The 14,033-nt window shown below is 34.0% G+C and overlaps 1 protein-coding gene across 1 annotated transcript; it reads right to left on the reverse strand.

Annotated features, from left to right (window-relative positions):
- Positions 1-1,240: 1,240 nt before the first annotated feature.
- On the reverse strand, positions 1,241-8,068 carry LOC117703837 (olfactory receptor 4K3-like). Its single transcript, XM_076929418.1, has 2 exons — positions 7,669-8,068; positions 1,241-3,707 (listed from the first exon to the last, which is right to left on the reverse strand). The coding sequence occupies exon 2, from the start codon at positions 3,657-3,659 to the stop codon at positions 2,748-2,750; it is 912 nt and encodes a 303-aa protein (XP_076785533.1). The 5' UTR covers positions 3,660-3,707; positions 7,669-8,068; the 3' UTR covers positions 1,241-2,747.
- Positions 8,069-14,033: the final 5,965 nt, after the last annotated feature.

Below are 14,033 nucleotides of genomic sequence, written 5' to 3' on the forward strand. Positions count from 1 at the left end.
CATGAGGTCATGAGACTGCCCAGAACATCATTAATGCATCCTCTGGTGCTGCCAAGCCTCTGGGCAAGGTCATCCCAGATCTGAATAGGAAGCTCACTGGCATGGCCTTCTGTGTTCCTACCCCCAATGTATCTGTTGTGAATCTCATATGCCACCTGGAGAAACCTGCAAAGTATGATGACATCAAGAAGGTGTTGAAGCAGGCATCTGAGGGCCCACTAAAGGGCACGCATCCTGAGCTACACTGAGGACCAGATTGTTTCCTGTGACTTCAACAACAACTCCCACTCTTCCACCTTTGATGCTGGGGCTGGCATTGTGCTCAGTGACAACTTTGTAAAGCTCATTTCCTGGTATGACAACGAATACATCTACAACAACAGGGTCATGGACCTCATGGCCTACATGGCCTCCAAGGAGTAAGAAACCCTGGACCACCTATCCCAGCTAAGACACTGAGAGCAAGAGAGAGGCACTTGGTTGCTGAGGAGTCCCTGTTCCAACTCAACTCCCAACACTAAGCATTTCCCTCACAATTTCCATCCCAGACCCTCATAATAACAGGAAGGTCCTAGGGAAACCTCACTACTCTCTTGAAAACCATCAATAAAGTTTATACCACCCCCCAAAAAAAAGAGAGGGGATATAAAGACTGTAAGAGCAGAGGAACAGATATTTCCTCAAGATTGTGTCTCCTAGAAATTTCAGAGAATCTATACCCATTAAGTCCTACCAAAATGACTGACAGACACAACCTGAACAAGAACAATAGTAATTGACATGCTAACATGAAAGGGGAGAAAGCTCATGAAGCCTCAACTCCCGGGAAAGAACTGTACACTGCTAAGGAATCCTGAGAACTGAAGAAATAATCTTCTTCATGAAAAAGCATACCAATTGGTTAGCCAATAAACTGACTATTTTCCTGGAAAACATAAGCATTCAAGTAGTAACAAATACTATTATATGAAATGAGAATATTTTATTTATGTATTTAGAAGTGTGTGTGTGTGTGTGTGTGTTGTAACAACAAATAAGAGAAAGATGACAAATTTGAAAGAAAGCAGTAGTATTGAGTGTATCTGAGACATTAAAGAGAATTGATAGAAGGGAAGAAATGATATAGTTATAATATTGTCTCAAAATGTAATTAAAAATACTTAAAGAATTAAAAACATAAATTATTCAATTCTGCAATTGAGAAAACAAATAACAAACAAAGGATATAGTGTAGGAAGAAGGTTACAAACTATTAAAAAGTCACTAAAAGCCTAAAATACCATATAGATTAGAAAAGCAAGAAAGAAAATGGTAAGAAATATTTTATAGGTGGAAGCCAGCTTTCTGGCTACAGCATTTGAATCTGCTGTTAAAAGCAAACTTACCCTTAGGTAAAAGCACAATTTTTAGAGATTTAAATAAGGTGAAAGAGTACAATTAGTTAAGAATATATTTGATTCCCTGGTATTGGCAGCTGACCACATTCCTGTCTGGAAGAAAAATTCCATAGTCCACTCAGGATTTGAGATGAGTTCAGGGATTCAGTCAGAGAGTGAATCACCTTCATAGTAGTCTAGCACAGAGAAGCAAGCCCATTACATCCCTTAAGCTCAATGGATAAAGCCAGAAGCCATTGGGTCAATATAATGTTATCAAGGAAAAGAGACCTCTGGCCTGCAGAAGGCACAAGAGTAGACTGATCTGAGAGACATACATCTCACTGGAACATGGGGGCAGTAGCTCAATACTGTTAAACATTCTTTTTCAAATTTTATTTTATTTTATTTTAAGTGTGTGTGTGTGTGTGTGTGTGTGTGTGTGTGTGTGTGTGTAAATGCACATACAAGTGTGAGTACAGTTGTCTATAAGTCCAGAGGTTTGAGATGTCCTAGATTACAGGTGACTATGAGCCACACATCAGTTCTGGGCACTAGATTTAGGTTGTACTCTTTAATTGTTGCTTAGTCTCCAGCACTGTGTTAAGAATTCTTTAATACTATAATCATTTTTAAATGCTGATGGCATTTTCTGTGTTGAGATCTTTTTGAGCCTTTATAGTAAAGATTTTTTTTTAATGCTTTAATTCTCAAGAGTGGGTCTCTGGGAGGTCTTTCCCTTAGGCCATGCAACTTGAGCAGAGATTGTTTCCTAGATATATATTTTTTAATAGCAAGCAGATAATATAGCCTAGTGGATGTTGTCATTTTAACACTCAATATTTTAAGAAAACTTCAGCACCAAAGGAAACTATTTCAGAAATGACAAAGGACATGCTCCAGTCATGACCACTTGAGACAGCCCTACTCTAGACTGCAAAAACACTCTAATAAGTTTGAGATTCAATCTGCTGGCTTATTGGGAAATTTAGAGACTTGTCACATGCTTTGAAAATTGATTTTATGATGAGATAATGAGAGTTGAAGTAACAGCTCCAACTGTAATAGATACAAGTAATTTGTCATTAACCTGAAGCTTCACTTGAGATAATCAAAATCTTAAATTTAAAGATTAGCATCATTATATAAACAGAAAGTTATTTTTATACAATGATCAATGAAATTTATAAAAGTGAAGAGACACAGATCTATTAACTAGCAGTACATATAAGTTCCATCAATTGGGGAATGTTTGTAGTCTAGAGTAAAAGAAAAAGGTTGATTAGTTTAGGAACTCACAAGTTAACATTTTAATAATGTTAAAATTTTAAAAAATGTTAAAATCTTAAAATATCCACTGAAACTCATTTGCTAGGATTGCAATCTCTTCATAGCATTTTTAATCTCTTTGTTTCTTAAAGTATAAATGGCTGGATTCAGGAGAGGTGTGATAACTGCATAAAACACAGCAAGAAACTTGTCTACCCAGGTTATGCTGACTGGCCACAGGTAGATAAAGATGCAGGGCCCAAAAAATAACACCACCACTGTGATATGTGCAGTACAAGTAGAGAGAGCTTTGGATACTCCATCCTTAGAGTGAAGGCAGACTGTAGTCAGGATATGGGAGTAGGACATCAGCAACAGAATGAAGCATATGGCTGCTAGCACCCCACTGTCAGCATTTATCAAAATTTCTAGAACATAGATGTCCAAGCAGGCTAGCTTGATGACCAATGGAATATCACAGAAAAAACTGTCCAAAACTCTGGATCCACAGAAGGGCAGATTTACAATTATAACCAGTTGGCTTATTGAATGCACAAAGCCAATGATCCATGATGCCATCACTAATCCAATGCACATATGTCTGTTCATGATTCTGGAGTAATAGAGTGGCTTACAGATGGCTACATAACGGTCATATGCCATTGATACAAGCAGTACCATCTCACCTCCTCCAAAGAAGTGTCCAAAGAAAATCTGACACATGCACCCTCCAAAGGAGATGGTCTTTTTTTCCTTGAGGAAGTCTATGATCATCTTAGGTGTAGTGACTGAGGAAAGACAGAAGTCAATGAATGAGAGGTTGGCCAACAGGAAGTACATAGGAGAATGAAGGTGAAGGTCAGTGATGATTATGACTATAATAAATATGTTTCCCAAAATGGTGATTAAATAAAGTGAAGAAAATACTACCAGGAAAAAAGCCTGGAGCTCCCACGAATCACAAAGCCCAAGAATAATAAATTCAGACACCTCAGACTGGTTTATTTTCTCCATTTAGTTCAGTTCCAAATTATTCCAAAGTGAAACATACAGTGTGAGATTCTGGGAATAGCAGAAAATATTAATTAAAAGAAGATCTTAAATTCTTCTGATAGAAGTGATTGAACCTATTAATGTTGGAATGACCTTGGCTTTTGGATGTAACATTCCTTATAACATTCATATATTATGTGTCCTAGAAACTTTATTCTCATTTATTTACACAAATTAATTATTATATAGGTAAATAAAAAGAAATGTATGCTAATGTCAATGGCCATTAACAAAACAATGGCATATTTTTCAGAAACACGTGTGAATATAAATAAATAAAAATATAAATATATAAATAAAACACAAATGTAACTGTAAAATATAGAACAATTTAGTAAAATGTAACTAAAGTGCTCAGAGTGGATTTTTGACATCATGTTTATAAGATGAAAAGCAATAGGAAATAAACTTTGAACTTGATAAAACTAAATATGCAATGACAAAAATTTTTAGAGAAAAGTAACAAAGTTAGGTCAGGTCAAAGGTAAGTAGAAAGCTAAGCATATAAGCAAATTAAGATATTTTTAATTTTCATTCTTGAATTTCCATTATATACCATTATATAATAAATTATTTAATAAATAGTTATGATATAATATAAATAATCAATCTTAATTGGAAATGGTCTTCCTCAGGAAGACCCAACCAATTGGTTATCAATCCCAAATGGTCAGCCCTGAAACGTACACACAAGTAACGTACAAACTCATCATGATATATGCATATATTTAGTAATATAAATGTATAAATGTTACATACATATGTATACGTAAAAATCAGTGAAAAAAATGGGTTATGAATTTGAAAGCAAACAAGGAGGGCATACAAAAGGATTTGGGGAGTAAAGGGAAAGGAGAATGATATAATTATATTGTAAGCTTAAAAATAGAAGAAACAATAAAAATATTTTAAAAAGAGAGAGAGAAAAGGAACTCTCTAGAATCTAATAAGCTTTCTCATGTTATTTACCCTGACTAACCCAAAATGTCTTTCACTCATGAGTATGGGGACAGTATTATAACATATTATATTGTTCTTAATTGATCAGTATAAATGTGATCTGAATCAATTCAATGCTGTATACCTGAAATAAATGTGAACTTAAAAATGAGAATCATCAGGAGCTATAAGACAGGAAAGGAAAGTTCTATATGAACCTAAAATCTTAGATGACTAGCTCGTTAATGAATCTCAAAAATGTAATAATTAATGAGTGGATAAATATGTAAGTTACTTACAAAAAGAGAAATAGTAATAATAGTTCTTTTAAAATTGACAACATTATTTCAAAATGACAGTAGTTGATTTTATAAGAACTGAAAAGCCAGTGAATATAAGATGTTTAGCCATCTGTGATGGGATAAACATTCAGTCATTAAAAAAAAAAAAAAGTCATGAGTATTGGAAAGAAATATTCTCTGATCACAAATTTCAAATTTATAAATCCTGTATAAAATTACTTAAAACCTACAGTATACCAATTACAGTGAATAAGGAGGCCTAGTGTTCAGAAAAATAGATCTATAGTTTAGCTCATTTGTGCTAAAATGTGACTTAAAGAATACACTAATTAATATTAAATTTTTATTTTAAAAACAAAATAAATTTCTATTTAAAAAAGATAGGCTGTGAGAAGCTGAAATCAGGAAGTCAGTATGGAGTAGAGTGCAAACGAGACTTAGGAGAATCACAGGGTCTGGGCAAGTGTCGATTTATTTCAAATTAGAAGTTCCAAATTAGAAGACCTTCGCTTCTGAAACTAGGACAGTGGTGATATGTGCTTCCAGAATCAGATGGGTCCTTCATTTCTAGCATGTTTGTATTATTCCTGCTGATTCTCAGAAGCAATAAACTGGAAAACCATAACTTATAGAAGAGAAATCTGTTCCCTGTATTCATGAGTGGAAGACATTTTGGGCTAGTCAGGGTAAATAACATGAGAAAGCTTACTAGATTCTAGAGATTTCTATTTTCTTTTTTTTTTTCTTTTAAAAATATTTTTGTTATTTCTTTTATTTTTAAGCTTATAATGTAATTACATCATTCTCCTTTCCCTTTACTCCCCAAATCATCTTGCATACCCTCCTTGTTTGCTTTCAAATCCATAACCCAATTTTTTCACTAATGGTTTTTACATACACATATGTATGAAACATTTATACATTTATATTACTAAATATATGCATATAGCATGCTGAGTTTGTATGTTGCTTGTGTGTACGTTTCAGGGCTGACCATTTGGAATTGATAACCAATTGGTGGGCTTGTCCCTGGGGAAGACTGTTTCCTACCTGCTCTCATCATCCCTTAGCTGCTTATACTCAGTTCCTTTTACAAAATAGCATTCTCCACGTACTATGTCCTAGTGATGACCTCAAAATAATATTACTGATTATAGTGAATTGCACATACTAATAACCATTATAAACATAACACTCTTATAACAAATCATTTTTAATGAATAGCTTTATGTATGTTCAGTCAATTCAAAATATAGAAAATTTTCCTCTACATTTTTCATAACTCCCAATTCTCTGTCCTTCCACTTTCATTCCCTTTTCTTCCTATCTTCTTCTCCTCACTTTTCCTCTTTACATTTTCTGCCTCCTTTTGAACTATCACAATTTCAATGCCCTTGACACATTTCATCCAATACCTCTACAATGTCAAAATCTATTTTCTAATAACTGATGTTAGTTCATCATCCTCTATCAAAATTAGGTAATGTCATAATCATGGTAAAAAAATCTATGTTCATCTTACAGGTGAAAAAAGTCATCAGGTAAACTATAAAGGTAACATAGGTAATTAAAGACCTAGGATCAAGAAGGGAAGATTGATTACAGAAGAGTTAAACTTACTTGTGAAGATTCTATGAATTAAGAAAAAATTATAACACATTATCTATGACAAAATAACAGCATAAAGATTATAAATATGCAAGTAACTATATGAAAATATTATATATATATATATATATATATATATATATATATATATATATATCTCAATATATTGCCACTAGTCTTGGCATTGATTATTCTAGGGCTTCTCCTTGTGTAGTCACCATACTTGCATGGTTGTACATAATCAAATTTGTTAATGTGGTGTTATATTATGCAGTCTATAGCCACCCAAAAATAAAGCAAAACTATGATGAAAAAGTGTCAGATGTATGAAGATTTTTTTCTATCATCAAATTAATAAAAATCAATTAGTATTTAGCGAGCATAATAAATTCTTCTAAGGATTTTCTATTTCATATTTTTAAGGCTGTAAGTATTATTATACCAAAACTAAAAACCCTTGCTTATTTTCTCATACAGTATTTTCTTTGGAAGTAATTAATGTTTAGTAGAATTATAAGAAACATCAATTTATATTAAACTAATTCATATTGGTGTCAATATTAATAATTGACTATCAACTGTGCATACCCAATGTAGAAAATTAAATCTCTATTCAAAAAAAAAAAAAAACCCCACACTTCTAAAGCCAAAAGGCATGAATCAGAGCTTGAAGAAAAATCAAGTTAGGATTAAAAAATGAAAATCAGACCACCTTCATCTTTTAAAGTTGCTTATTTGAAAATCATATGAAAATTGTGTCCCAATCAACCTCTCTGACTTCCACATACCAGTTACTTCTAGTATACTGTGTCACTAATTTTCATAACATCAGGAATGTACCAGCATGCATAGCATGTATTCTCTAACATTATACCTTTTCCTTCTGTGATATCACTTTCAGTTCCTTAGTTTCAAAATCACAATTTCCTTCTCTCTCTCTCTCTCTCTCTCTCTCTCTCTCTCTCTCTCTCTCGGTCTCTCTCGCTCTCTCTCTCTCTCCCTCCCTCTCTTCCCCCTCTGTGTGTGTGTCTGTGTGTCTGTGTATCTGTGTGTGTTATATGCATCTAAATAATTAATAATCAATTATAGCTTATCTAGAAATTTCTGGTGATTATAGTTACCTCTCCGTGTTTGTAAGAAATCCATTATTTCATGAATACTAAGTATTCCCATGGTTCAGAATCATTGAGAGCAAGTCTTTTCAGCCAGGTCAACAATGGTAAAATACTCTTCTTGATGCCTTTGGAGATCAGACATCTCGTAATTGTTAAATAAAATCTTGATATTTCTGAAATCAATATGGGGTTTCAAATTCCACCTATTAATATTTGTAGTAAGACGTCATTAAAATAGTGTGGAATTTTCTTAAATATCTTAGAGACAGGGAGTAAGAAGAAATAAACAAGTATATATAGATCACATTTTATCAGAGAAAGATAATACCTGACCAAGTGTTTTTTCATGGATCAATCATTGTCCATAGTTATAACAACACTCCAAGATAGCATCAAATAAGGCAAATCAATCCATTTTCTGCTGTGCCAAGGGTTCATGTTAATGTGTAAGGTATATATTTAGTGCAGAGCAGCCTCTTGGGAAGGAAACCTTCTTCTATCTATATCTTGTCCCTTTGAGACCTCACAGTTTCAGAACTCAGAATACCAGCTAACAGTGCATCTATCTGTCATGAAGTCAAAAAGAATAAGGTGATGATGTAATAGTAAGCTTTAGGTAACACTGGTTGAGCATGCCTTTAAACCATTTTTTTCTTTAACATTTTCAAAAGAGTTAATATATTAAAGGAGAAAACTGACACATTTCTGTGTATGCTGCATTACTTTTCTCAAAACAGTGGGTGACTATCTTTGGGAGTTCTTCTAGTTAGTTGGTCATCAATGTTTTCATTCATGATTACATGAAAATAGAGGGGGAGAAAAGTGTCTGTCTAACATGAACAATGTACTGTGTATAACATATCTAGACTTAAAAATTTGTTTTGGCTGGATATTTAGGCCAACAGTAAAGCACTGATTTTAGTCTCATTACCACATATACATTTTTTTGTGCTTTAAGTATGGATTTTATTTATCTTTATCCTGAAACACTATACATGACTAACCTCAGACAGTAAAAGTCCCCCCCAAAATATATATATATAATATGTATATTATATATATAATATATAATATAATATATATTGTATATATAATATTATATATAATATATAATAGTATGTATTATATATTATATATTATATATTATATATTATATATTATATATTATATTATATATTATATATTATATATTATATATTATATATTATATATTATATATTATATATTATATATTATATATTATATATTATATATTATATATTATATATTATATATTATATATTATATATTATATATTATATATTATATATTATATATTATATATTATATATTATATATTATATATTATATATTATATATTATATATTATATATTATATATTAATTATATATTTATTATATATTATATATTATATATTATATATTATATATTATATATTATATATTATATATTATATATTATATATTATATATTATATATTATATATTATATATTATATATTATATATTATATATTATATATTATATATTATATATTATATATTATATATTATATATTATATATTATATATTATATATTATATATTATATATTATATATTATATATTATATATTATATATTATATATTATATATTATATATTATATATTATATATTATATATTATATATTATATTATATATATTATATATATTATATATATACTCTCTAACCCAAGGAATTGAGTAAAATTTTTTAAAACGAAAACCAAACCAAAAACAAAAAGATGAGGCTAAAGATATGGCTTAGTTAGTAGAATGCTTGCCTGGCAGACGCAAGACCCCAAATAAAACAGAGTGTCGTGATACAGACCCATAATCCCAGTAGTTAGGAAATAGAAAACAGGAGGATCAAGACCCGATCAAGGTCCCCAGTTACATCTTTGAAGCTAGTCTGGGATATATGAGTCCCAGTCTCAAAAACAAAAACCAGATGCTTGCCTTTCCTCCTGCTGTGAACAAACATGCCAGGACCCAGAATGTACTATAGTACTGTTCAAATACTCCCAAGTGGCCTTTATTTCACAAAACTGTTTCCACTAAAATTATTTTATGTCACTTTCATTGTGATGCTAATTCTTTGAAAAAAATTGGCAAATTCACAAATAATCCTTTGTAAGTCATTCTCCTGCCCCAAGGCTGCCTAGGTTGAACAGCATAAGCGCCTGGAGAATTCCCAGTGCTTCTGTGGTAACCTCAGCTTAGCCTCACATTAGGTATACACACCACAGGGTTCCAGAATCAATCTGCTGACCTGGGCAAAAGTGTTACTGACAGGCCAATCTCTGAAGCCCATTCCACAAATGGCATCTACTTCCACTGGGAAGGACATGTGAAGAGACTTTTGAGAAATGAATACAGGACACCATATGTCTGTCTGTCAGTAATTCCTGGTCCTTGTTACTTTAACAGATTCCAAAAACAGTGACTTCCTGCGGTTTTACTGGTCAGAACTCACATTCCTCTAGGCTAGGTCAAGGTGTCACCATGACTACATTGTTTGTGGTCACTCTGGGACAGGAATGCTGCACAGCTTCTGAAGGTTGCCTATGTTCTTGGCTTGTGGCCTTTTCCTTCCCAAGTGGCTGTGATGTCTTCCAAGTCTGTTCCACACTAATTCTTCTGCTACCTATCCATTAAGAATTTTGTGAAGATAAGAACCTACTCAGATAATCAAGGATCTTATTTCAAATTCATCTGATAGCCAGTGGTGGCTTGAAGCCAGGCAGTAGTGATGTGTGCCTTTAATCCCAGCGCTCCAGAAGCAGAGACAGGTAGATCTCTGTGAAGTTTAAGGCTAGCATGGTCTTCAGGGCTACACAAAGAAATCCTGTCTCAAAAAAGTGAAAATAATAATAATAAAAGCATGTGATTAGTGACTTTAATTTCCCTTCTGCTATGTGTGTGTCTGTGTCCTACCTGACATAACCCAAGTAGTACTAAAAGCAGGGGACAACTGTGTCTAACTGAGAGACTTTTGACAAGTTAGTCTTGTACATGGTAGCCTTAGGGCAGGGCCTCATGGGTCCAAGTGTATACACAGAAATCAGCTCAAGAACAAAGTACCACATATACATTAATTAATAATGAACTAAATTGTTAATATTATCCTCAAACACAAAAAAATATAAGGCTGTTCTGCAAGAACAATCTGTGTTCTTATTACTGGGCCATCTCTTGAGTCATCTTATAAGATTTTTAAATGTTTATTATTTCTGAGTTTGTTTAATTAGCACTAAGCATTTTTCTTATTTCTGTGATTTTAGGGTAAGTCTTCAGAGATGATTATATAGCCTGGAATAATAAGGACATAGGAGGAAATTCATGACTGGTACTATAAACCTAGTTAACTACCCAGTGGCCAATGAGGTCTTGAACCTTAGAGCAAAACCTTCTATTAGCATTTTCATAATACAGTATAATTTCTGACTGCATTCTTGCTACACATCCTTGTGTCTAGAGATAATGCAATTCTCACCTCTTGTCAAATAAGCTTCTTTTTGTAACAGGAAGGATACAAATTATCACAGAAATCAATGACTGGTAGAAATACAGAGCTGATATGAGGCTCCCAACACATATACAGCAGAAGACAATCGGGTCTGTGTTCGATCAGAGATGATACACCTAACCCTCAAGAGACTGGAGGCCCCAGAGTGTTTAGAGGTCAGGTGGGGTGGGGGGATGTGGGGTGGAGACATCCTTGTGGGGACAGGGCTGGAGATGATGTATGAAATGTGGAATGGTCGGAGGATGGACCAGGCCAGGAGAGCGGGAGAATAAAATCTAGAGTGTAAATAAATAAATAAATAAGAAAGAAAGAAATATAGAGAACAACACATCATGAGGTGCCGAACATTATTCCTACATCAAAGGCTCAAGCAATATCAAGGATTAGTAGGCAGAAAGGTTTTAAGATCCAGAATACTAGGACTCTTGCTACAAGTAATGTTGTTTGCATATAACAAGGAATTAAAATAAAAAAAAAATCTCAGTAATAAGGTCATCCAAAGAAAGTCTGCAAAATAATACCAGTTTGTGTAATGGTGTGGATTGGGGAAATCCTACAATCATCACCCTAGATGAATAGCTATAGGCAACAACTGGCTGCTCAAGAAAAGAGATTCAATAATATCAGGCCGTAATGCACCCTAGAATTGGTTATACAATCACAATTTGTCATTGCTAAATATATATGCATATGAGAAATGCTAAGTGGACTCAGCAGATGTTTGTGTGTAAGTGTGGAGGGTAGTGTGTGTGTTTGTGTGTGTGTGTGTGTGTGTGTGTAACAAAAAGAATTGAAGAGGTCATAAATTTGGGAGACAGTAGGAAAAACCAAGAAGGGTTAGAGGAAAATAATATAAATAGAATATCTATTTATGAAATTCTCAAAAATAGAAGTATGAAAATAAATAAAAATAATATTATCACCTTATCAATGTCAATTACACATTAAAAAAAAACTGTTCATTTTGCAACCCAGTATTAGCCCTTCCTCTCATGCCAGTACCCCCTCACACAAGTCCTCCCCCTATTCCACATTCCCCTGCTCCAAAGAGGAAAGCTCCCCCTCAGGTATTAACTCCCCACTATAACACACACACACACACACACACACACACACCTAACAGCCCATCAAGTTTCTGCAAGACAAGGAGAATTCTCTCTCACTGGGACCAGACAATACTGTCCATTTAGGGCCACTGAATACACAGCCAGGCAGGCAACAGGTTCAATGAAGGCCCTTCTCCAGTTATTGTGGGACCCACAGGAAGACCCAGGCTGCTCATCTGCTGCATATGTGTCGTGGGCCTGGGATTAGCCTGTGCTCCCTTTTTGATTGGTGATTCTGTCTCTAGGAGCCCCCAGGGTCCAGATTAGTTTATTTTGTTGGTCTTCCTTTTGAGACCCTGTCCTCTTTGGGACTGTCAATCTTTTTCCCAACTCTTCTGTAAGACTCCACAATCTCTATCAAATGTTTGAGTGTGAATCTCTGGCTCTTCTTTTGTTGGTTGCTTGATGGAGACTCTCGGAGGACAGTAAGGCTAGGTTCCTGTCTACAAGCATAACAGAGTATCATTAACAGTATCAGGGATTGGTTCTTGTCTGTAGTATGGGTTTCAATTTGGAGCAGTCATTAGTTGGTCATTCCCTCAATCTCTGATCTATTTTTGTTCCTGCAGATCTTGTAGGTAGGAAACATTTGGGGTCCAAGGTTTTGTATGTGGATTGATGTCCTTATCCCTCCACTGAGAGTCTTGCTAGGAGTCTCAGCTAGAGGCAACCCATAGGTCATCTAGGGCCTTCCTCAATCCCAGGTCTCTAGCACTTCCTAGAGATTTCCCCAAAATCACCAATCTTCCTTTTCTCTCCCCTTCTCTCCTTACATATGATCTCCCCTCCCCTGGACCTGTTCTCTTTCCTTTCCCCTCTTCAACCCAGTTCTCTCCTTCCATTGAACTCCTATATCAATTTTTTCCCCCACTTCTGAAAAAGATGCATCCTCCCTTGGGCCTTTGTTGATATTTGGCTTTTTGGAGTCTGTTGACAATAGCATGGTCACTCTGTACTTTATAGCTAATACTTACTTATAATTGAGTACAAACCATGCATGCCTTTTTGGGTCTAGGTTACCTTGCTCAGGATGATATTTTCTAGTTCCATCCATTTCACTTTGAAATTCACAACGTCTTTGTTTTTAATGGCTGAGTGGTATTCCATTATGTAAATGAGCCACATTTCTTTATCCAGTCTTCAGTTGCAAACATATAGGTTGTTTCCAGTTTCTGGCTATTATGAATAAAGCTGTTATGAGCGTAGTTGTGCAAGTGTTTTTGTGGGATGGTGGAGGATCTTTTGGGTATACACCCAAGAGTGTCCAAGCCGGGTCTTGAGGTAGAACCATTTCCAATCTTCTGAAAAATCACCCAGTTGATTTCCAGAGTGTTTATACAAGTTTGCATTCCCTCTAGCAGTGGCAGAATATTCCCTTTGTTCCACACTCTCACCAGCATGTGCTGTCCTTTGAGATTTTGATCTTAGAAACTCTGATGGGTATAAGGTGGAATCTCAGAGATATTTTGATTTGCATTTATCTTATGACTAGGGTCACTGAACATTTCTTTATGTGCTCCTCTGTTGAGAATTTTGTTTTGTTTACCTCTGTACCCTATTTTTTAATTGGGTTATTTGAATTTTAATTTATTTTAATTAATTAATTAATTTAATTAATTAATTAATTTGAATTTATTTCTAATTTTTTGAATTCTTTATATATTTTAGATATGACTACTCTGTCAGATATAGGGTTAGTTAAGACTTTTTCCAAATTG

Source organism: Arvicanthis niloticus, chromosome 2 (genome assembly GCF_011762505.2).
Source record: "Arvicanthis niloticus isolate mArvNil1 chromosome 2, mArvNil1.pat.X, whole genome shotgun sequence".
In the NCBI taxonomy this organism is placed as follows: Eukaryota; Metazoa; Chordata; class Mammalia; order Rodentia; family Muridae; genus Arvicanthis; species Arvicanthis niloticus.